This window comes from Diceros bicornis, chromosome 37 (genome assembly GCF_020826845.1).
Source record: "Diceros bicornis minor isolate mBicDic1 chromosome 37, mDicBic1.mat.cur, whole genome shotgun sequence".
Classification (NCBI taxonomy): Eukaryota; Metazoa; Chordata; class Mammalia; order Perissodactyla; family Rhinocerotidae; genus Diceros; species Diceros bicornis.
The window spans coordinates 18,856,857-18,881,042 of NC_080776.1; the positions used below are offsets into that span (position 1 = coordinate 18,856,857).

A 24,186-nucleotide genomic window follows, 5' to 3' on the forward strand; every position below is an offset into this window, starting at 1 on the left:
AGCTGGTTAATTTAAAACACTATAAAATATTCCAGGATATATAAAAAGGTAGACATTTTTATGACTTATTTTACCAAGCTAGCCTAGCCCTAAATCTGCCTATGGTAGTATACAAAAACTTGCAGACCAATCTCATTTATAAATAGAATGCAAAATCCTGAAAAATACTGTCTGCATTGGTATATTAAATATATAACAGAACCAAGAATAAATTGCACACAAATTTAGAATTCAATTTATTATATATTACAAAGTGGTATGAGTATAGAAATTCTGAAACAATTTTGTTGTAGTTTAAAGTTAAGCAAATGAGTAAATATACTGTGAGAGAAAAGAGACACAAATATTGACCGGAGGAAGACAAGGAAGAAGGCTGTGGAGTTGGATGGGAATTAAAGGTATATAATATTTATAAATCATATGTACATCACCTTTATCAAAGAACGTGCTTTGTTCTGGGATTGGGGGAATTGGTAACATGCGCCTGGCTGGATTTCAGAGTTGCTGTGGACCACGACTGCTATGTGCTTCCCATTTCCCCCTGTTTGAGTGCAAGTGTCTACAGTGGTTACTTAGTCCCTGTGCCATCACTGAATGTTGAGAATGGGGGAAACATAACTTGTCTTTCAGCTCACAAACCTCTGGTTCTAGAGCAGATGCACCTGAGAAGCTGCACCCAAGGAACCACACCCAAGGAACCTTATTGATCTGAACCTGATTTAGACTATGAGGTCCTGGGCTTTGCTCCAATGCTGCAATGAGTGAGGCTTCTTGGGTAGGGGGTGAGTGTCCTTTGCATGTGCCAAGGACGTGAATTGTTGTGGCCAGAGGGTGGACTACGGTAGGGTATTTCTGAAGACGGTGGCAACATTTCTTCCCGAGCAACATTGTCCTTTGAAATAACACTTTGCCACTCATCCCATCAAGAGGTACAGTCTATTTTCCCTCCTTTTGAATCTGATCCTTGGATCGATAGTGGTGTGGCAGAAATGACATGGTACCAGCACGAATGGGCTTAGTTAATACCGTGCAGAGCAAAGAAAAGGTGCTCTCACGGAGCACTGCCTGAATTCCTGACCCACAGAATAGTGAGCAATAAAATGGCCATTCTTTTAAGCCACTAAATATTGGGGTCATTTGTTACACAGCAATAAATAGCTAAAACACCACCAAAGAGGACTGGGGTCATTTCAAAACAATTCAGGAGCAAACTTCAAGAGATGCTCACTCACTGAAGATGGGCAATTTGAGCAGCAATAAAGATATTAACTACAATGGTGTGAAGCATATTAAATATATTTAAATCCATGAGTTCAAGATATTTTAGAGAAAAAAATAAATAAAACCTCCCTGGTCACTTTCAGAGGCTATTAGGGAACCAACTCATTTGAACACTGTTAAATAAAGAATCCAGCATTTATCTTGCCTTTCCTGTACAAATTGTATTTCAAGATAACCAAATATTGTTGAAGGGAAGCTCTTTGCAGAAGAATTCTGACTAATAAGTATAGAAGGCATAAAAGAATCTGAATATCATTTTGTAACCCCTAATAAAATAAGGGATTTAGGCAATGAGCAGCAATGGCTGCTAAGATCATTAGGTGGAAGGATGATGTATACTAGATGGGTCAGGCTGATAACACCTGAACCTGCTGGCTGATCTTAACATCACAAAGAAATGTACAGCCCCATCTGGGAAATCTGTTTGCCAAAAAACCAAGCCAAAACAACCCCCGCCCCCATAAAACTGGATCTTTACAAAAAATGCCAGAGCGAGAAACATGGCACTAAGGGGATGCAGAAAAGTCCAGAATATGAAAACTTTCATAGGACAAAGGCCCCAGGTTCTCCAATGAATAGACAGCAAGGAAAAAAATGCAGGAGTGGGGGGAAACTTATATAGATTAAAAGAGATTTAAGACACAGATTAGCCAAATGCAGTGTGTTGGACTTGTTTTGATCCCGATTCAAACAAATCAACTGTAAAAAGATTTATGAAGTCAAGAATATGAATGTTCTAAATGTTATTTCTATTTGCACTTGCAATGTTTCATATATATTTTTAGTATTACTTTTTTGCTTTTCAATATATACATATTTCGTAGGAATTTTTAAATGTAAAACATCATAAGCAGAAAATAAAATTATCCACAATCCACCCCCCCAAAAAGAAAGATTTATGAGAAATGGGGGGAATGTGAACTACGATGGGATAGTCAATGGTATGAAGGAAGTATTCAGTTTTTTTTTAGACGTGAGATATAATTTTTTAGATGTAAAAAGAAACAATAAAAGGAGGTAGAAGCTGTGCTGATGCTGTGAAGGGCCTGGGTTGGAGTCAAGAGGGCAGCCAATAACACCCCTGACTCATTGGCAGCCTAAGGATGGCCAGGTCACATCACCTGGATCCTGAAGTCGCGGATCCTCAGTCCTTCCAGAACAGGGTCAAGGAGAAGCCTGGAAACCATTCTCATCGGCTTCACGAAAAATAAGCACCTCTTTGAGATCCTTTTCAAATTCTGCCTCTAAATCCAGTCCTACCTGACCAAAGTTGGAAGCCTGGAAGAGAAAAAAGCAAACAAACCCATGTCTAAGGACAAAGGATTAGGACCATCAAATCACTGATATGTTTTGGGAGCCCCGCCCTCCCTTTCCCCGAAATGCTGTGCTTCCCCAGCACTCAGGCAGGATGGCTGGGAGATGCTCCTGCTACAGTATTGAAAAGGATGAGACTCTGCCTGGTTGTTAACTTGGACCTGACAGGTGTTCCTGACTGAAGAGCTGATTTTAATCACTGCAAAGCCTGAGCTTGGTACAAAATAGGTCAAGAAAAAGCGCTTCTTGAAAGCCTACTCTTTGAAGGAAGGATGACCTTCCTGTTCTCCAAGGCTAAGACTGTGCCATTGAGGGGCAACTTGAGTCGACTCTTTCTCTCTACAACTCCACGCATGGACATCAGCTTAAAATTTGTGGCTCATGAACATGCCAACATGTGGCATGGAGGTAGGGAGGGAGGCTGGGTGGTGATGAAAATCATCCTTAGATACTTCCCAAGAAATATCTGTACAAGTAAGAGTGCAAATCAGGGTAAACTTAAGAAATAAAAGTTAAGAATATCTTGGATTGCAAGATAGCTCAACTAGTTGTCTCTCTCTGCTAATGAAGGATGAGGCCAGCACCACCTGAGGGCAATTCCGCGTGTTAGAGTCCACTGGGAAACTTAGATGTGACAAAATCCAACCTTGAGCATCCTGGAAGTTTAATTTATTTCATTGTGTTTAATGAATTCATTTATTTCTGTATTTCTGAGGCATGAAGAACAATAGAAGCAGGAACTGCCCTTCCTTCCAGTTGGAACAAGGAGGCAGGACGAAATCGACTGATCTCAGTGGGAAGAGCCACCTGTCTGGGAACTGAGGATGGATTTTTTTTCAGGCACCATTTACAAGGATCCTTCCTGTCCTGCTTGTTGTTCTTTCTGACATCCTCCTCTCCGCCCCTGGAATGCAGAGGCAGTTTTCTTCTGTAATCCTTGTCTCTTTTCCCTGCCTCTCCAGGAAGAGATGGGGTACAATTCTTGCAAAGTTCTGCTGTCCCAGAAATTAGGGGAAAGTAGAAAGGACGTGAAAAGGGAGCAGGAAATGCCCTTTACCTTGTAAAATGTTTTATGGTTGCGAAAGATCAGGCGCATGTCCCGTACAAACCACGCCGCTGTGTACACTTTCTCAGTCAGCCTTTCCTTAACCAGGTCCAACCACATGGCTTCCTTAAAGGGCTCACCATAAGCTCGAATCTAGGGACAAAGACACCAACGGGGTGATGTTAGCAGCCATGACGACTGGAATGGATCCAACTGAAATACAATACAAGCCTTTATTTCCACGGTAATAATGATAATAACACTTGACATCTGTATGCTGGGCTTTATTCTAAGCACTGCCCCTATGTTAACATATAATCTCCACAACAACCCTATGAGATAGGGACTATAATTATTCTCATTTTATAGATGGAGAGGTTAAGCAACCTACCCAAGATTTCACAGCTAAAAAGTGGTAGAGCTGGGACTAGAATCCACAGTTTGGCTTCTGAATCTGTGCTCTAAACCCTGTGCTATCTGTACAGAAGACATTCGCACCTAAGAGAAGGTGAAACTGAGACCTATGGGAGGTGAAGCAACTCGCCCAGTGTACCAGAGCTAGCATGTGGTGGGGTGGAGTTTGAACCAGGTGGTCCCACTCCAGAGTCTGCAGCTAAACCTTCTGCTCTCTGTAGACAGTAGCACCCACAGGACCCATACTCCAAATTTCTAGAATGAGTTTTACATAAGAGAGATGCCTGGAGGATGAGAATCATCAAATATGACTTACGTTATGTGGAGTCTCTGCAAAAAAGGAGCTTTGTGGATGACAGTAGGCCTTCAAGAGGAGGAACTCACATTTCTGTAAAATGTGAATAGGACTTTAAAGTGAAATGCAGCTTGGAGAAAGTGAAGCCAGGCCTGCGCCCAGACATGCACAAACAGGAGCAGCCAAACACAGCCAGCCTTCCAACTGCGTTTGCCAAAGAGCTATGGAGTGGGTTGAATTCTGTTTGGACTCGATGTGGGACAATGAATCACCATCCTCTGAAGCGAGACACCAAAGGTTCCCTGTTTGATTCTCACATGTGAGGGGAAAGGAGAAGGCTTGGGGTTCACACCCAACTCACCAACTGCTCCTCAGGCTGCATCTGCCCCTCCAGGACCTCAGGTTCCCTGTGACACTGCTGGTTTCCTGAAGACTCCTTCATCCTGCAGAAGGTGCAACTCCACAGGCTCCTGAGAGGTTGGGCATAAGTGAGCAAGGGCAAGGCCCCTGGAAACAGCCACCATTCCTACAGCTGCCACTGTCCTCCTTTGAGGAATGGCCGACGGACACAGCTGGAGGATGAAGGGATACCTGCCAGAGTCTCCAAGCCCCCCATGTGAGTTCTGAACTGATGACCCTCCGCCCATCGAGGGAGTAGCAGGGGATCCGGGGGTGGAGGGCGGTGTCAGGGTGAGTAAGTGGGCTCTCCTTTCCCCGTCTGAGCTGCTGGGAACACAGGGAGCCGTACCCACCATGCCCGACTGTTGGAAGCAGGGCCTTAATCCCTGGGGGGAGGGGTCCCAGGCCTCCATCAGCCCTTTGAGACTGTGGTGAAATGCAAGAAGCAGGCCATGCTTCCTGCCTTTTTTGAATAAGCGCAAACACACACAACTGGTGTTTCCTGTCCCCAACCCCCCTTGGACAGTAGTCTGCAAACCTAGGAAAGGACACCTCCCTGGGACAGTGGCAGTGTGGTCCAGATGGCCCAGTTGCAGACTCAGAGACCCACGGCTATCACTGATACCAGAGGGAGCATAGGCTGCCACCGCGTAGGCTGCTCTGGGTCACACCCGCACCCATGATGCTCATGGGTCCTGCTCTTCCTTCCAGAGATGAGCAACCAGAGGCAGAGCCTGGACTGAGTGTGCACACGAGGCCGGGCTGTGTCTCACTAACCTCTCAGCCTCCGCAGGCGGGATGTGACAGTCCTCATGAAAGGCTCTCGGACAAGTGTCACAGCAGAGCAGTGGTCCCCCTCTACAGCACACCTCACATTCCTTGGAGTTTTCCCGCTAGAAGGGGAGATAATGTGGGCATTGCTAGGATCAGCGAGACCCACCGGACGCTGACACTGCGGGGCTCTGGGACACGGAGAATGCTGATGGAGGACGAGCCTGCCCTTTCAATTGTGGAAGAGTAAGTGGCAAGAATCGTCAAGCCTTGACCTGAACCACAGATAGCCAGCGCCCAAAGGGACTGGAAGGTATTGAAGCCCTTTCTGCACAAAGTGTGGCCCGAGGACCAGCGGCATCAGCATCATCTGGGAGCTGATTAGAAACACAGACCGACTGAGTGGAAATCTGCATTTTGATAGGATCCCAGGTGGTTTGTAAATACATGAAATTTGAGAAAACCTGGCTTTAGGTGACTCTCTCATTTTATAGGCCTGGAAAGATGAAATGCTTTTTTTCTGCAGTCAAAGCAACTTAGTACCTGAGCCAGACTGGCACCCAGGCTGCCTGTGCCTGGGTTCAAAGCTGTTCCATCCACTGCACGCCATCCCAGGCGAGCATGTGGGCAGACTCAGAGAACAGTCCCTGATGTTATGGCTGACAAACAGGAAGACAGATTCACAAAGACAGAGGGCTGCTTGCTGTGCGAATGGGTCATTTTATGGGCCCAAGAAACCAAATGGGTCTTTCTTGTGGCCTTAAAATGTGATCCAGTAAATTCCACAAGCGATTTATGTGAGGGACACAATCTTTACTGCTGGATAAAGACCCACAGGCAGGAGCACGTGGTTCCACTTCGGGCCCCACCAGATGGAGAGGGTGGGGCTCCGCACCCAAAAGGGAGCATTCTCTCTGCACTAACGGCGGGAGTCAGGAAGAGGCGTCCTTCTGCCTGTGCTCGTCTGCAGCACTACCCCTCCAGATGGACGGTGGGTGGGGAAAAGGAGGGAAACAGACCATCAGGAGCCGGAGAAAGGATCGAAGGGGCTGAGAATCAGTTGCATCTAAGGAGAGAAACCCCAGCACTACCCTCCACTGTTCATAACACAAGCATGAGACATAAGGGATGGGTGATGGCATAAGGGATGGAAATATTTTGTACAGTCTCAAAACTAGCCACTCAGCCAGACTAAAAATTCCCCTTGATTTGGGGATGGTGTTCATCTCTGTCGAACCCGGGGAGGCTTCCTGGGCCCCAGGGCTTCATAAGGAGGGTTCTTCCACCCCGAAGTTCAGGGGATCTCTCTGGCTTTCCCATCCTGAACTCGCCTTTCCACCCTGTACTTGCCAAACTGCCCTGCTCTGTCCCTGGGGTTGACAGTCTCTGGCCATTCTTGCCCTCTGACTGGACACTCGGCCTGCTCTTGTCCAGGGTACAGAGGCCAGTGCCCCAGGCAGCCCAGACTAACCTACTCCTCCTGGCTGAGACCCTGGTTGGGTCTAGAGTCCTGAGCCCCCACCCCCATGCTCTAGAGTGAAACAGTTTCCAACACACATGATATGAAAGAGAAAGGACATACCACTTGAAATGATGGAGAAAGAACACACAACTCCACAATCACGTCCTGTAATAAACAGTCTGACTCTGGTTTTTATGTTTGAGTGCTGATAACCTCGAGCCCCATCCATCCCTTCCTCTTCCCCTCTTGCCACATCTGGACAAGCTCATGTGCTCCTTCCTTCTGCCCCAGTGAGAAGTTCAAACCAGACAGGCCCCGACCCAGCAAGGGAATTCTTACCTTGGCCCCACCCCTAACCATAATAAAACTTTAGGCTACTCCCCCTCTCTGCTCAAGCCATTTCAGACCAGCTTGGGTGCCTGCCCTGCTCTCCTCAGAAAGCCTCAGTATGTGAGTAATAATCTTTTCATACTCTCTTGGCGCACATGTTGCATCATCAGTTTTGATATCTGAACCCAATTTTTGGTGGAGGGCTGATCCCACTTCTCTGTGGGCAACCACAAGACAGTGGGTTCAGCAAGCAGAGAGTCAAGGGGGCCACCACCACCAGGGGTCTTTTTTCTCTTGCTGTGGTTTGCTAACTGGCTGTGCCACCTGCTGGCTCAGCCTTGAGTCGTGTTGCTGCCTGCTGGGCCGCAGCTCTGAGGTTGCAGTAATCCACCATGAGGCACCATTGCTTCTTTCCAAGTCTAAGAGCAGGCCAAATTAGGTGATTAAATGGAGAAACAGTAGAGGTAGTCACTCCTGCTCTAAATAGAGCTTGTATAATGAGTTCCAATCCTTGAAGGCCCTGTTTTAATTTATACTGGACTCTATTAAACTATTTTAACAGAGGGGAAGGTCCATGGGTTCCTTTTCATAAAGCTGATTGTAAGTGTCAAAAATTTAATTTTGTTTTCATTTATTATACATTGGGCCAGAACATCTATGCCCACTACGGGATATTTTAGGGCAATGGGTGTTATAACCATGTGGAATTTAGGTAAGGAAACAGTTTCTATGGTGAAGGTGAGTTATACCTGTTTGTTCTCTATTTTAGGCTTGGTAATTTCCCTAAGAGTATAGAGTGTACTTTGTTTAAATTTAGTGAGATACAGCTATTCACAAAGGAGCCCCATGCATTAGGGTCCCTATACCAAATATTTCTGAAATTACTGATGCCGTCCACTTAGCAACTGGTAAATACGTTGACGTCACAGATTTGGCTAATATATTCTGGTCAGTACCCATTTCAACAGCATCTCAGCTGTAGCTTCCTTCACCTGTGCAGGGATACAACACACTTTTACCTGGCTACCGTGGGGTATCTCAACAGCTCTGCCATCACACACAATCTCTGCAGGCGTGGTCTTAGTTGCATCTGACTTTCCCCAAGAGCACAAGGATGACACCACACTAATGACATCCTTCTCATTTGACGTACTCATTCAGAAGACCCAATTACAAAAAGGAATGGGCCATCACCCCCGCATACAGAACAAGGCCCTACCAGCTCTGCAAATTTCTGGGCCTCATTTGACCCATTGAGGGCTGCTCCGTGCCTAACACTATCAAGAAACAATTACTGACCCTCTTACTACCTGCAACAACTGCCCAACATCTTTTAGGCCTTTTGAGTTCTGGAGGTGACATACTCCTCATTTACAGGTTTTACTTATGCCCATTTATGCTGTTACTTGCAAATTGGTCCACTTTGAATAGGAACCCATCTAACGAAAGGTTCTAGAATCTGTCCAAAAAAATTGAAAAAAACCCAAAAAGCAAAAACTGTCCTCCTCAGTCCCACACTATACACCATTAGAACAGCAACTGCTGGCTGCATACTGGGCCCTCCTGGAGATGGAGGCTTTCACAGGCCCTGAGCCTGGGATTCTCTGCACCAGCTGCCCATTTGGCCTTGGGTCATGGGAGCAGCACCCCGCAGGGCAGCCATGAAACACATGTTTGGAGTATCAGCATCAGGTCTCTTGATGGTACACATATACAGAGCTGGACACCAATGGAGACTGGGTGTACCGCAGAGCAACAGTGACATATTGGATACTGTGGCTGCGGGAAAGGCCTGCATTAGGCCATTTGTAGTCAGACTAAACCTCATTCTCATTATGCCAATGTGGCTCCTGATGGGTGGGACTGAAAGGTGGGGTCAAGTGTGCCCCTAGCTATCATGTGCTGACACATAGCGTTATGAACAAGAAGGAACTATCGTATTGGGGCCATCAATTAATAATCTGGATTTTAAATATCTTTATTGTTTTTTGTTTTCTGGTTACAAAAGTAATAAATGATCATTATGAAAATTCCATCTGTACATAAATTTGTAATATGGAAGGCAAATGTCCCCTGTAATTCCATCCTGGAATAACCAATTCTTTCAGGCATAGACCTACATATTCACATAAACACAATTGGGCTCCTTCCATACATATTACTACCAGTTTAACCCTTCTGAAGCTTTCCTGACCTCAAAACCCTTGAGAGGTTTTCCATTGGTTGAAGGATGGGTCTATACCTATGAATCCATGCATTTTAAAAAATACCATGCTGTAGATGTATCAGTTTATTTTATAATACCGACGGACATTTCTATTCTTCCTTAATTTTTTTGCTGTTACAAGGAGCATCTCTCTACCTATCAAGGTATTTCAAATCAGCATGGAAAAGATGGTTTATACAATAAACGGCATTGGCATCCAGCCAAGGTTCAGGCCAGCCTCCAGGGTAAGATGGGAGAGGCACCGTTGCTTCTGTTGGAGGTTCCCATCTAACGGGAAGCTCATGCATGGGACTCCCGTCTGGATGACTTATCTAAACAAGTAAAGGAGGCTGAGGAGGAGCCGCTGGTGCAGCCAATGGATGACTGCCCTTTTCACCTGGAGGGAGGCTCTGCAGAGACACAGCTCAGTTCAAATACATTATTCCATTCTGGCGCGACTGATAATGAACATGTTGAATTGAGGAATACTTAATGTTCAAGCAAGGATGATCTTCTCGCCCTTTCACATCCTGTTCTTTTCTATTTCATTACCATATTTGCTTTTCAAATCAGAGCCCTCTATTTCTGACACCTTTGGTTTGTAATCATCCAAACACTCAGGTCTTTTTCTAAAACATATGTACATCATCAGTTTTTGTCTTAATCTTTGTTTTAAAGAGTTATTTGCTTCTCCATCTCAAATTAACTATGAACATAGTGGCGGCGTGTACATGTACCAGCGTGCTACAGCAGTCGTCATGAAGATGCTATGTCTAAATAGGAAGGTGACTCAGGGCTGCGAAACTTGAGGACTTGAAGGCAAGGCTTTGGACATGGGAAGTCTGCAACATGGTGACTGAGAATTTGGTAGAAATTCACCTGCTATTTACCTCTCTCTTGAGACTTTTTCTTGGAGGACAATGCAAAAGTCTTTTCTGAAAGAAAGAGGGGGTCAACAAACGAGGTTATTCTGGAGGCTCTTCTCTTGTAAATATTGAAGTTCCCACTTCCTAGTGAATATTTGTACCTGGACATCCTAATGGATCTCAAACCCAAAGGGTCTAAAAGAAAAATTAGCTCCTCCCTCCTCCAATCAGTTTTTCTATTGGACTTCACTTAAAGATAAAATCATTTTTTCTCTGTTACTCAAACCCAAGACCTATTGGTCCTTCTTTCCTACTCGCTCCTTTCCCTCTCCATTTCCTTCCCATTCTCTCTAGATGAGATCCTTAGAATTTCATCCCAGTGATAATTTTTTGAGTATTATCAAGAGGCTTTGTGTTGGGTTCTGAGATCACAAAGACTAATACTCTTGTTTGTTGCTCTGAAGACAGAATAGTGTGCTATAGAAGTGCACAGGAGAGACTGATCATGGGCAGAGTGGCTTGGAAATGCTTCACCAAGGGGTCCAGATGGAGCAGAGTCTTGAGGAAGCATTTGTCGGGTGAAGGATGCAGGGAAGCTGTTGCAGGGGTCTATATCTTCACCTAGTTTCCTTCCAGCCCACGCTACCCAATACCACCAGGCTAAGCTTCTTAAATCTTACCAGACCTCAAAACTCTTTGCTTGCACTTACAGCTCTCCACCATCAGCACCAATCTGCATTCCTAACTTTATCACCCACAACTTTTTTCTATGAACGTTTAGCTCTTTCTCAATCACGCTGTTGAATCCTAACAGGAATTTCTTAACACTTCTGTTATTGAAATTCCACTCATCCTTCAAGGAATTAAACCCACCCCCTTTCTGTCCCTTGTCATCATAGTACCTTCAGCAGCTGTTCTAGAGTCATTCCTCTGCAATGCACACTCCTCTTCCAGTTCTTTGAATGTGCCCGTTGTCCTTCATTTTCAAATTCTTTTGGCGTGAACCAAACTCCCTCCTCATTCTGAATGCACTTCTCTGAGGCTCCTGTAAGATAAAGACAGCCCATTCCAGGATTCATTTCTATCCTCTGTGAGGTCATCCCAAACCTCCAAACCCCTAATTGTGGTGTTCCACCTTTCCAGGTCCAGAGAGACTCCTGGTGAGGTGGGAGCAGGAGCAGGGGAGTCTGTAGTCCTCCTCTCTCAGATTGAAGGGAGCCCTAAAACCAGCATGAATGGTGAGCAACTGGGAGAGAATTTTCAATTTAGGTGACACCTACATGTGGCAAGGACATGGTGATCAGTGTCACCAGGTCCATGGACAATTTCCATGGGGGAATGGAGTGGTCAGGCCGCCAGGTGTACCATGACATGGAAAAGTTTGAAAATTCCTTCTTAACAAGGACTTCTTCTTTTTCAGCAGCCTAGCCTGCAGGGTCCATTTCCTGAACAATTACACACAAGGGTATTTTCCTCCCTTCTAGTGAGTCCTTCATCTAGAGCTTCCAAAGAGCAGAAGATCAAGGAACGCACCTTGTTTCAGTTTCTCCTTGTATAAAATCCCTTTTGCCTCACCACAGGTCACAGGAAGTTTAGAAGACTGAAAATCCACAGTTTCATCTTTGGGTTTTTCTGAAAGTAGAAGAGTTTAGCATTACTCAGTCTTCATTCTCTCCCCCTCATGAATTATCCTTTCCATGAATTCTAATAATAATAATAATAACAATATCAATAATAATGTAAATGGCATTGGGGAGCATTCTCTGATTAATTTGCAGGAAGTCTTCCGTTTTGAGTGGCAGATTAGATATATGTACAGAGTGGTCTCTAGTAAGCAAACCACCACTGCTATCACCACTACATCAAACAAAATATTTTAGTAAAGCAAATAGGGCTTCTTTGGTGAATGTGTTTTAATTCACAAGCAAATTGGCCATCACCTAATGTTCACTTATTCCATCAGCATCCTACTTATCCCCTTGTGCTGATGGAAGTTGCCTACCCCAAACATTTCTTCGTGTCCATGTAGCTGGAGAAGAGGTCTTCGTCTACAATCTTATTGCCTGATTCAAACCAAGGAGGTGTGTGTGTGTGTGTGTGTGTGTGTGTGTGTGTGTGTAAGAAAGGCAGTTAGCATTGAGGGGATAGTGTCAGTTCTCATTGTTTGCTGTCCCTATTCATTTTATTGCTTCCCTGTTTCTTCTTCCATGAATAAAAGAAAACCCCAAAGAGCTCGAGACTAATCTGCACATTGAACATGGAGAGATCCGGCAACTCAGAACCCCTGAGTAAGGATCTGGAATTCTGATTCAGGAGAAGCAGCTGTAAAAGGTTTAAAATAAATATCAGCAATTCCTGCTCTCCCTTCCCCAGCCTCACTGTGGGTGAATTTCATCTAAGACAGACTGCAGGAGCTGTTTCTTGGAGGCGAGGGGAAAGGGCTGTCTATGGTTTATGTTAGTTATAGAGGATGTTACGTCTGGAATGGTGCTAGGAGAACACCTTGTCCAACTCTTTCCCCTGCCTCAAACACTTGTTGAAAGAGCCAAAGGAAAATGTATGAAAAAGCAAGAGCATCATTGGAAAAAGAACAGAGCAACATCAACGGAGAAGAAGCCATTAGTTACTTTGGAAAGATACGAACCACGTAGAGTCAGACCGAGAAAGGAGAGATCCCTGAGAAGTGAGGGGTGGTTCCTCCAACAGAATCCCAGAGGATGCCCCGCCTTGGGGGAGCAGGCGCTGTAGCGAGACTAGGTAGGAACGAGGGGGTGAGAAGAACTTTGTTCCAACAGCCAGCCAGCGCTCTTGCATGCAGTGGTCGGCTCCACCACTTGTCTCCAGCTCTTCCCACTAAATATGGCCCAGTGGATGAAAACACAGCCTCGGGAGCCAGACTGGGTGGGCTTGTGATCCCAGCTCTGCAATTTATTAGCAAGGTTACATAAGTGTGTCTTATTGTTATCCAAGTTGAGGGGTTGAGGGGGGGATTTGCCACTGCAGGTTCCTAACTTGGGTGACAAAGCAGAGCCACAGGTAACTTTGGACCATTATTGCAAACCCCGTGGGGGATTAGCACGACAATAAGGACCTTCTATAGTTCTCTGCCTCACAGAACTGTCTTCTCTTATTCCCTATGGTAAGTATGGGGCCAATGAACACAGGTGTCCCATACGCGCTCACAAGCAGATGTGGGAGCAGGGGTGGCTTTGGCAGCTCTGGGCAGCAAGCCAGGGTGCAGGATCGTGGGCAGAAGCAGCACCCCCTCCATTACCTGGTGCAGGCAGCAACCCGAGTCAGGCAGGACCTTGTGTCCCAAGCATTTCTGACATCACTACCCTGCCCCTAAGAGAGGGAGACAGCTTTCTGATCTGTTCCCCCAAATCCTGCATTTGGCTGAGCCTCACTTGCTCATCTCAGCGAACAGCCCTTTAAAGATGGAACCCTGAGGGAAAGGCCTGCTTGGAGCCCTTCGACATCTGTTAGATCATCACATATAAGTATGAACTAACAACCACAAGCCTGCTATGACAAGTGAGCAATTAAAGAACAAAGACATGGCCTGGGGAAAGATCTGGGAGCTCTATGATCTGTACCTGAAGGGTCCGCGGGAAGGTGGAGTGGCTGGAGGAAAAGCAAGTCAAGGAATAGTAAAGGCAGCACACACATTGTACCACTATTTTCACAACAACCTGTAAGAAATGGAAGGCAGTGATGATGATCCCCATTTTATAGATGGGACTCAGGTTCAGATTTGGAGAGAGAATTCCTGGTGGTCACCACAGTATATGAGGTAGAGCTGGCATTGGAATGCAGACATGCTGGACTCCTGGTCTAGTGCTCTTTCTGTACCATCAGAAATGCCTCAGCAAGATTCCACATCATATGGTTGATAACAGCCCAGAGACATCCTGTGTCAAATTAGAAGTCACAGTGATGGCAAAGGAGACAGAATAAGCCAGTGCTGATGAACAGCTGTCAGCATTTGCCTGGACTCTTGCCTGCTACTAGTGTTTTCTAAAAAGACCGGGGATTTTTTGTTTTGTTTTTTAGTGTAAAGAACAAAGGATTCGTTATTCAAACATCTAGGTTGATTTTTAGCTCATGCAAGTCTTTTATGCTCTAATTGAATCCGTAAAATGAGCTGAATACTTATTTGAGGATTCTATGGCATAATGTAGAACAAAGTGCTTTGCCAACTGTAAAGTGATGTACATTCTTACATTGTTATCAGGGCCTCTGCATATGGCTGTGTGGGTTGTGCACTGAGCAAGGATGCCACCTTTCAGGGGGGACTGGAATTGACGTCAAACATAATCCATTTGTACACGTCTTACAACAACCTTCCAGCAGAGGGCAGCCAAGGGCCTGGTTTCAGGAGTCAGCTCCCACAGATGCAGGGAAAGGGTATTGAGGAAGGGGCACTTTTTCTAGTTCACACGAGTGCATTGTACTGGTCAATGGAGGCCCTGATACTGGTATTCATACTTGGTGAAGAAGAATGAAGAACGTATGGATTTGACGGTTATTTAAGCACAAACTATGCGAGGCACAGAGGAGCCAGCGCAATGAGCAAGACCAACCCGCTTACTGACCTCACTTGACTTTCACGCGGTGACAGGGTGTCCACAGACAGTTCATTGCAGCTGTGGTAAGTGCCACGGAGGAAAAATACAGGACTCCATGAAGTGCCAGGGAGACCTAGCCCTGCCTGTCGGGGCAGAGAATGCTTTGTCCAAAGTGAGAGTCTGAGGATATGTGGCAAAGGGCGGGAGGAGGATGAAGGGATTCGTTTTGGGGAAGGAGTGAGTGTGCGTGCGTGTGTGTGTGTGAGTGTGTGTGTGTAGACACACTGAGGAGTCCCTGAGCAGGAAGCGAGGGGAAGCATTCAGAGTCAAAGTGACCTACGCCTTGAGAAATCAGGCTAATGGGGGCCCTTGGGGTGTGGGTAGGGATTGGAAAATAGATGTGGCTTGTGTGCTGCTTCTAGACCTGGGTGCTGGGTACATGAGGGTCTTCCTTTGCGTTAATTCCTCAAGCAGTTCACTTACGGTATGTGCCTCTCGGGGCCACTGTCCTCCTCTCCCTCCTTCTCCTTTTTCCCCTCCTCCTCTTCTTGCATTCGCTTTTCTTCTGCTTTTTAAACTTATTGCCTCAGCATTGTCTTTTGTCACTCTCTCCTCCCTCTTTAGGCACCAGCCACAGTGTCCTTTTTTTCCCCATTAATTTATTATTGAAGTCTAATAGATGCTACTCCAGGTGGGGTCTACAGACGGGTGCCATCTACAAGCCTTTTTGTTGCAGGTCTGCAAAAATAAGGAGCTTGTTGAAAGAAGTCAGACCGAGAAAGCCAAATGCTGTATGATTTCCCTCGTATGTGGAAGATAAAACAACAACAACAACCAAACAAACACATAGATGAGGAGAACAGATTGGTAGTTACTAGACGGGAAGAGGGTGCAGGGAGGGCAAAAAGGGTAAAGGGGCACATGTGTTTGGTGATGGATGGAAACTAGACTTTTGGTGGGGAACAGGATGCAGTCTATACAGAAGTAGAAACATGATGCACACCTGAAATTCCTACAATGTTACCTCAATAAAGAAATGAATAAAGCTGCTATAAACACTCAAAAAAATAAGGAGCTTGTAAATCAACTGTGACACTGAGCGTACTATTTTCATAGCAAGACATCCCAGTAGAGACAGTAGTGCACTGATTTCTATTCTGGTCAAGCTCCTGTCTCATCACAGGCTGGCGTGTTGAGTAGCATTGGTGTAACACACTTAGAGAAAAATGTATGTGCATTCTTCGCTTTATGTTTGTCAAACATAGAAAAGTCTTGTTATTTCTAGAGTTGGTGAAGATGCAGGGAAAAGGGAATCCATCCCAAACGTTTAACAGTGGTCGCATAAGATTAGTACCATAGAGCCTAGGTGTGTAGTAGGCTATGCCATCCAGGTTTGTGTAAGTTCACTTTATGATGTTCACACAACAACGAAATTGCCTAACAACACATTTCTCAGAACAAATCCTCGTCGTTAAGCTACACATGAATGTAATTACTCCTCTCCTTTCTTGTACGTATCTTTTTTTCTCCCCTAGACTCACAATACTCTTTGCTGTTTCTCTTTTTCCCCCTCAACTCCTCTTTTGGCGATTAATTACGGGTGTGTCAGTGAGGGCAGGGCTTTTGTCTATTTTGCTCACTGTTGAGTCCCCAGGACCTAGGACACATGCCTGGCACACACCTTCACCCAATTCATCTTTGTTGAATGAATATATAACAAGCAGTAGATTTTTGAAAATATTAGAATCATGATTTTCCTCCTCATAGATGGTAATGCCCCAGGGTTCCCTCATTATGAAGTTGGTAATTTTCAGGGGAAGGGCAGTTACTGGCCAGAACCAAGAAGTCACTGCTCAGTTGAGACTATTTTGGATTCATTACACAAAATTTTGAAACACAGAACTTGTTGGGAGCAAAAGCGGATTTCTAAGTTCCAAAAATTACCTTTATATGCCAACAAGAAAAGCTTGGAGATACGAAAGTCCAGTTTTCCTAAGAGCCATTGGTAGAGAAAACTCGGCCTATGACAGAGTAAGTTTCCTCCAGCCTAGGGAGGCAATGGGGCTGGGAATTGAGAAGAAGAGACAAGGGGAGGAGAAGGGCACACAAGGAGGTCTGAGTCCCCTCCCAGGTCAACCCCCAGGATTGAGGGGTGCTAGAAACAAGCAGGAAAATTGGGGATGTCCAAAGCAGTGACGCTCATGTCATACTGCATGTTTGGGAGCTGAGAGGAGATGCCCTCCCAGGGTGCCCCAGACCCATAAGGGCAGGAATCCAAGAGAATCTCCACCAACTGGCATACCTAGAACTACAGAAAAAGGGAAGGAGCAAGGTGAAAGGAGAGGGAACAGGGAAAGAATGCAGAGCAGAAGGAAGGAAGTGTGATGAGGACAAAGGGAAATAAAACAGAAGAGCCAGAAAGATGCAGCTTCATAAATTTTTCTTTGCTGCAGATAACACAACTTTCGTGCATGGAGTAGATACATGATAAACAGGCATGAGCTGATGGAGGTGGTTTTGAATGGTCAGTGACTCCAGATCTAACTCCAGTTCGGGCCCGGGAGTCTGAATCCTGCCTGCCCGTTCAGGTTTGCTTTGTCTGCTCGTCCTGGCTCTAAACTTGCACTGGACACCGTCCTAATCTGAAAATTGACTGATGCCTCCTGCCCACCCCCACCTCCATCCCTTCCCAGTGATGAGAGAAAAGATGCCTGTTTGAATCAACATGGCATCTGGGTCCCCCTTCTCTCGTGAGGAGGAGCCCTTTGATGGGGTGGCCTGGGGGCAGGGGTGGGGCTGCTGGGATCCAGTGATACCTGGGTGGCCGTGTGGCTGGGGAGGAGGCCATGCTGGTTGGCCAAGTGATGACCCAGATGAACACCAAGGCAGTAAGGACCTCATGCTTCTTACTTACCTCTTGGGAGGCTTTTCTTCTGTGTTTTTTTTGAACTTGACCAGTTACATTTTTTCCTCTTCTTTTCTAAAACAGAAAAAGAAAAAGTCATCTCTATGGCTATAAATATTGATCTACCTACTTGAGACGTCCATACCTCTAAGTCATTTTTTTTCTGTCTTTTCATCACTTTTGGAGGCAAGAAAACCATGACCTATCTGGAAAAAGTACTCCATTTTACTTGGAAATGAAGAAGGACTGAATAAAGAAGTAACAGAGATACACTAAATTATTAACATTTAAAATACGCTATTTTTCCAAATTAATAACCAATTTTTTCAAGACTAGAAGAAAATTTAGAGGAGGATTGTTTTAAGCCACAGATAGAAAAGATTTTTTTAGCCAAAACTCAAGGCCAGAAATCATACAGGAAAATATTAAAAGATGTGAGTGTTTAAAAAATTATAATGTTTACGCTTTGAAAAACATCCTCATAATAGTAAAACAAAAGGAAAAAATTTCAATATGTAATGTTAGAAGGTTAATATCTTTAATAGATAAAGCAAAAGATGATTAGTACACTAGGAATGTGGGCAAAAAGCATAAACTGAAAATACTCAAAGAGAAAATGCAAATGAAAATTTTATTTAAGGATCATCTTTAGACCACTAATAATCAAAGAAATGCATTGTTTGGTTTTAGGATACCCAAACCTTTAAAATGTTTTATCATGTCTAGTGTTGGTGAGGATGTAGGAAATGAGCACTCCTGTATTGTTAAAGGGAATTTAAGCAATTACCTTTTCTGAGAACAATTTATGTAATAGAATATATATAATATAATATATAACATAAAACGTAAGATATGTAGACCCCAACCAATTTCATATTTAGAAATTAATTGTGAGGAAATTATTGGACAAGTGTGCAAAGATACAAACACACCCAAACACAATTTCCATTTTCATACAAAAACTGTAAATAGCCTAACTGTCCATCAGTAGGTAATTATTTAAACACATTGTGGTTAATTATACAATAATGCACTATGTAGCTAAAACAAAGGAAAGTAGATAACATTGACATGAGATATGTGTGTTAAAAACTCAATGAAAAAAGTAGTTTACAGAATAGACTATATTCTAGGAATATATATACTCACAGTGTACTCATTGTACAAAGTCAGAGTACACAGTCTACTCTATAAACTACTTTATCTAGGGATTTAGTTTATTCTATATACCACTATATAAATATCTATATGTAGATAGAGATATAATGAAGTATGTGTATATGCAATGTTTATAAATAAGGTGGAGAAAGCAGATTAAATCGGAATTTAATTTCCTGATTAATAATTTTCTGTACGTTTGCAGACTTTATTAGAAACAATGTATCAGACAGGACAGGATAGGCTATGCAGTAACAAACAAAACTCAGTCTTGGTGGCTTAACACACAGCAGTCTGTTTCCCCATCCCACAGAATCCTCTGCAGGATCTGGAGTCTCCCAGGCAGCTGTCTTCTGTGTGGTGGTGCTGAGACTCACACTGCCTTGGGCTCTGGCACCTCCCTCTTCCACACACAGGAGAGTGTGGAACGCTGTGCAGTGGCTCTTATGTGCTTTGACCCAGAAGTGACACCAGCTCATTTGGCCAAAACCAGTCTCGTGGATCTGTGTCCTTCAAGGAGTTGGGGAATGTAGCTTTCCAAGGGTCTAGGAAGCGGAGGGGAATCGGAAAGAGTGGAGAGCACTAGTAATGCCCACTACAACAGTGTGCAGGGCCAGTACTGCTGGTTGTTCCCCTTTCTCTGGTCTCCCTTTTTCCTTAGTAGTGAAGACTCTGAGTTCAAGCTGGATACCTGTCCTTCTAGAATAAAGACAACATTTCCCAGCCTCCTTTGCAGTCAGCTGTGGTCATGTAACCAGTCCTGGCAATGAAATGGTAACAGAATTACTAAATGCAACCTGCAGACAATGTCGTTCAATGGAGGAGGCGTGCCCCTCCTTGACTTTGCCTCTTTCCCTTTGGCTGCAGTGCAGACTTGCTGGCTGCACCCCAGTGAAGGGGATGCCACATGCAGAGGATGGTGGAGCAATGGGCGAGAATGAGCCTGGGATTTATGGTGTATGAAGTGAGCCCCTGACCATCTACCTCCACACAGCAGAGAGAAATAAGCTCTCTTGTTTTAGCCACTATTTTTTTTTTTTTTTTGTTTCTGGTGGGGAGAGGTTAGTTTGCAGTCACACACAGCAAGCTAATCCCAATAGCTACAGCATATTACTTTTATAGTATGGAACATTTTCTATGTTGAAAAAAAGTTAAATCACTGTTTTACAAAGCACACATCTTTTTCTGGCTTGGATGTCTTTTGTAGCCCAAAGGACGTAACAACCACTAGGAGTAACATCAGATCCACCCTAACAGAGACCAAATAGGTTTATACTTACGTTTTTCCCCAGAAGATTTTTCCAAAGAAAGTTTACTTTCATTATCCATGGGATCTAGAAAGTAATGAAAAAAAAAGATAATTCTGAAATAAGCAAGATTGACATTTTGTGACCACACTCATTTCAGACAATACTGAGTTGGCAAAGCTTTGGCAGTATTATTCCTGTCCCTTCCTTTCTAATGGAGAACGATGGCTCCTGAAGAGAGTTCCAGGGAGAAAGATGCTAGTACTGTGCCAGCCAACCTTTATCCAGGGGATCTTGGGAAAACCCATTGATCCTTTACATGTCTCAATGTTCTCATCTGTAAAATTGAATAAGTTATTCAACCTTCTCCAAGGGTTGTTATAAAAATAAATAGAATTTACCCATGAGGAAATTTGAAATATTACTCTAGAATTCAGTGCAATGTAAGAGAAACTGTTAACAATGATCATTTGTATTTTAAGATGGTCAAATTTAACCCATTCTTTCTGATAATAATTAGATACTTGTCATTTGAGAGTCACATTTGTCATGTGGGAATTCTGTGAATTTGTGACACAATGACCAAATCACCAACAAACAGAAGAATTTCAGCTTTTTCCCCCTCCACAGATAGTGGTAGCAATGTGCATAACAGTAGTGATGGTGAGAAGTGAATTAACACGCACCATTTTACTCGCACACGCTCAGAGCAATACTGTCAGTTACTGGTGCTCAGTCATACTATCACATTTGTCATTAAGATGCTGTTCTCTTCCCAATTTTCCCAGAAAGGTTATTTAAGAAATATGGAGATTGAGATCTTAGGAAAAAACTTGATCCACGGCTTGGGCACCTTCAATGAAGTACCATGAATATAACTGAGCATGTCTACTCAGCAGTGATGATGTTGCTCCCAAAGGCGCAAAAACTGGTTCTTGGGGGGTGAAAAAAACTAATTCTTTTTATGTATAAAGCACAAATATATATATACATACAGTACACAAGTGGATATGTAATATATTTGTGGTATTAATATTGTGATTAGGAAAAAATATTTAAGAGGGCTCCCTAGGGCAGTGATAATGAAAAAAGGTTGAGAAACTCTGGTTTAGAGTAAAACATCTCTGAATTTGGGTTCCTGATAACTGCACTCTGAGACTTGCAATCCCTCCTCTGTATCGTGCATGATTCCTGGTGGTGTGCTAGGCTGCTCCTGGGGTCTCCTACCTTCTTTCATTTCTGAAGCGTCACCACTGATCTCTGAAAAAAAAAAAACAACATTTCTTTTAGATCTCAGAAAATGCTCCCTGGGAAGTTCCGTGGGGAATTTCCCAGAGACCCTGGAAGGACCTTGCACACTCTGGAGCTGAAGGCTAGAGAGTCTAGGTCTTGCTTGAGCCTCCAAGGATGCCCTCCTGAGAATGCATCTATCACTGAGTCTGTCTGCCACTCAGGGGAGGAGCAGAGCAAGGCTGGTCAGCAGTGCTTCCTCTACTAATGGAGACGTCTAATGGGAGGCAGTCATCTGAGCCCCTGGACCAGAGGCTCAAAGTGAAGTCATGAACCCCTGGTCTCTGAAATCCTTTTAGGAGATCTTCAAGGTCAAAACTGTCTTCATTAAGGGATATTATTTGCCTTTTTCACTATGTTAGCCTTTGCACACATGGAGCAAGATCCAAGGCAGGTAAAACCGCTGGTGCCTTAGTAGAAATCAAAGTAGTGTCCCTGAAACTTAGGAGTAGTCATTGCATTTTCCACCACCATTTATCATAAAATAAGCCAGTTTCACTTAAGAATGCTCCTAATGAACCAGTAAGCGCTATTAAATTTATTACATTTGTACATTTAAGTACACATCTTTTTAATAGTCTTTGTGAAAAACTGGAGAGTATATATAAAGCAGTTCACTGCATACTGAAGTACCAGGATCAATGGTTGTTTCGAGAGAAATACCTATGTGATTGTTTGAGCTGCAAGCTCGCTATATAATTCAGTGAACCAATATATTCCAAATGTTCATGATATTATAAAATTTTGCATGAGTAGAAGATCTATTCAAAATGCAAGATAGCATAATGCATTTTATTGTAACAAAGTATGACAGTTCATTGATAACGGTTTCAGATTCTACCTTACAACTAATCTTTAAGAAACTACCCCTTGTTGAGTTTGGGTGTAGAATCAAAGATGAATATCCCCAGATCTCCTAAAAGACTGTTAAAATACTCTACCTTTTTTGAGTACAGATCTGTATGAGGCTGAATTTTCTTCCTATACTTCAATCAAAGCAATATATCACAACTGATTCAACGCAGAAGCAGATACAAGAATCCAACTGTCTGTTTTTTTGAGAAGATAAACAAAACTGACAAACCTTTAGCTAGATTCACCAAGAAAAAAAGAGAGAGGATTCAAATAAATAAAAACAGAAATGAAAGAGGAAAAGTTACAACTGATACCACAGAAATACAAAGGATCACAAGAGACTGCTACAAACAATTATACATCAACAAATTGGACAACCTAGAAGAAATGGATAAATTCCTAGAAACATACAACCTACCAAGACTGAATCATGGAGAAATAGAAAATCTGAAACAGATCAATTACTAGTAAGGAGATTGAATCATTAAACCTGCCAACAAACAAAAGTCCAGGACCAGATGGCGTCCCTGGTGAATTCTACAAAAATTTAAAGAAGAATTAATACGAATCCTTCTCAAACTCTTCCAAAAAACAGAAGAGGAGGCAACACTTCCAAACTCATTTTATGAGACCAGCAGGATCTTGATACCAAAATCAGACAAGGACATCACAAGAAAAGAAAATTTCAGACCAATATCCTTGATGAATAGAGATGCAAAGATCCTCAACAAAATATTAGCAAACCAAATTCAACAATACAGTAAAAGGATCATACACCATGATCAAGTGGGATTTATTCCAGAAATGCAAGGATGGTTCAACATCTGCAAATCAATCAATGTGTTATACCACATTAACAAAATGAAGAATGAAAATCATATGATCATCTCAATAGATACAAAAAAAGCAGTTGATCAAATTCAACATCTATTTATGATAAAAATTCAACAAAGAGGGTATAGAAGGAATGTACCTCAATATACTAAAGGCCATATATGACAAGCCCACATCATTATACTCAATGATGAGAGATGAAAGCTTTTCCTCTAAGATCATGAACAAGACAAAGATGCCCACTCTCGCCACTTTTATTCAACATAGTATTGCAAGCCCTAGCCACAGCAATTAGGAAAGGAAAAGAGATAAAAGGCACCCAAATCAGAAAGGAAGAAGTAAAACTGTCACTATTGGCAGATTACATGGTACTATACATAGAAAATCCTACAGACTCCACCAAAAACCTGTCAGAACTAATAAATGAATTCAGTAAAGTTGCAGGATACAAAATCAACATACAAAAATCTATTGCATTTCTATACACTAATAACAAATTATAAGAAAGAGAAATTAAGAAAACAATCCCATTTACAATTGCATCAGAAAGAATAAAGTACCTGGGAATAAATTTAACCAAGGAGGTGAAAGACTTGTACACTGAAAACTGTAAGACGCTGATGAAAGAAATTGAATAAAACACAAATAAATGGAAAGATATTCTGTGCTCATGGATTGGAAGAATTAATGTTGTTAAAATGTCTATACTACCCAAAGCAATCTACAGGTTCAATACAATCTCTATCAAAATTCCAATGGCATTTTTCAGAGAAAAACAACAATCCTAAAATTTGTATGGCACCACAAAAGACCCTGAATAGCCAAAGCAATTTCTCTTTCTTGAGAAAAAAGAACAAAGCTGGAGGCATCATGCTTCCTGATCTCAAACTATATTACAAAGCTACAGTGATCAAAACAATGTGATATTGGCATAAACACAGACGTA

The 24,186-nt window shown here is 43.3% G+C and overlaps 1 protein-coding gene across 5 annotated transcripts in view; it reads right to left on the reverse strand.

Annotated features, from left to right (window-relative positions):
• Nucleotides 1-212: 212 nt before the first annotated feature.
• Nucleotides 213-24,186, reverse strand: part of SP110 (SP110 nuclear body protein) — a 48,676-nt gene continuing 24,702 nt past the window's right edge. For 3 of the 5 annotated variants that reach the window (XM_058533168.1, XM_058533170.1, XM_058533167.1), the window contains 11 exons: nt 21,489-21,521; nt 20,295-20,348; nt 17,866-17,931; nt 11,917-12,015; nt 11,286-11,428; nt 10,408-10,452; nt 5,526-5,641; nt 4,711-4,819; nt 4,371-4,442; nt 3,653-3,793; nt 213-2,559 (listed from right to left, as the gene is read on the reverse strand). In XM_058533168.1, the coding sequence (XP_058389151.1) occupies nt 2,446-2,559; nt 3,653-3,793; nt 4,371-4,442; nt 4,711-4,819; nt 5,526-5,641; nt 10,408-10,452; nt 11,286-11,428; nt 11,917-12,015; nt 17,866-17,931; nt 20,295-20,348; nt 21,489-21,521 (992 nt within the window). In that variant the 3' untranslated portion in view covers nt 213-2,445. Of the gene's footprint in view, nt 2,560-3,226; nt 3,500-3,652; nt 3,794-4,370; nt 4,443-4,688; nt 4,820-5,525; nt 5,642-10,396; nt 10,453-11,285; nt 11,429-11,916; nt 12,016-17,865; nt 17,932-20,294; nt 20,349-21,488; nt 21,522-24,186 lie in introns of those variants that run through there. The other 2 variants (XM_058533169.1, XM_058533171.1) reach the window with 2 other exon arrangements.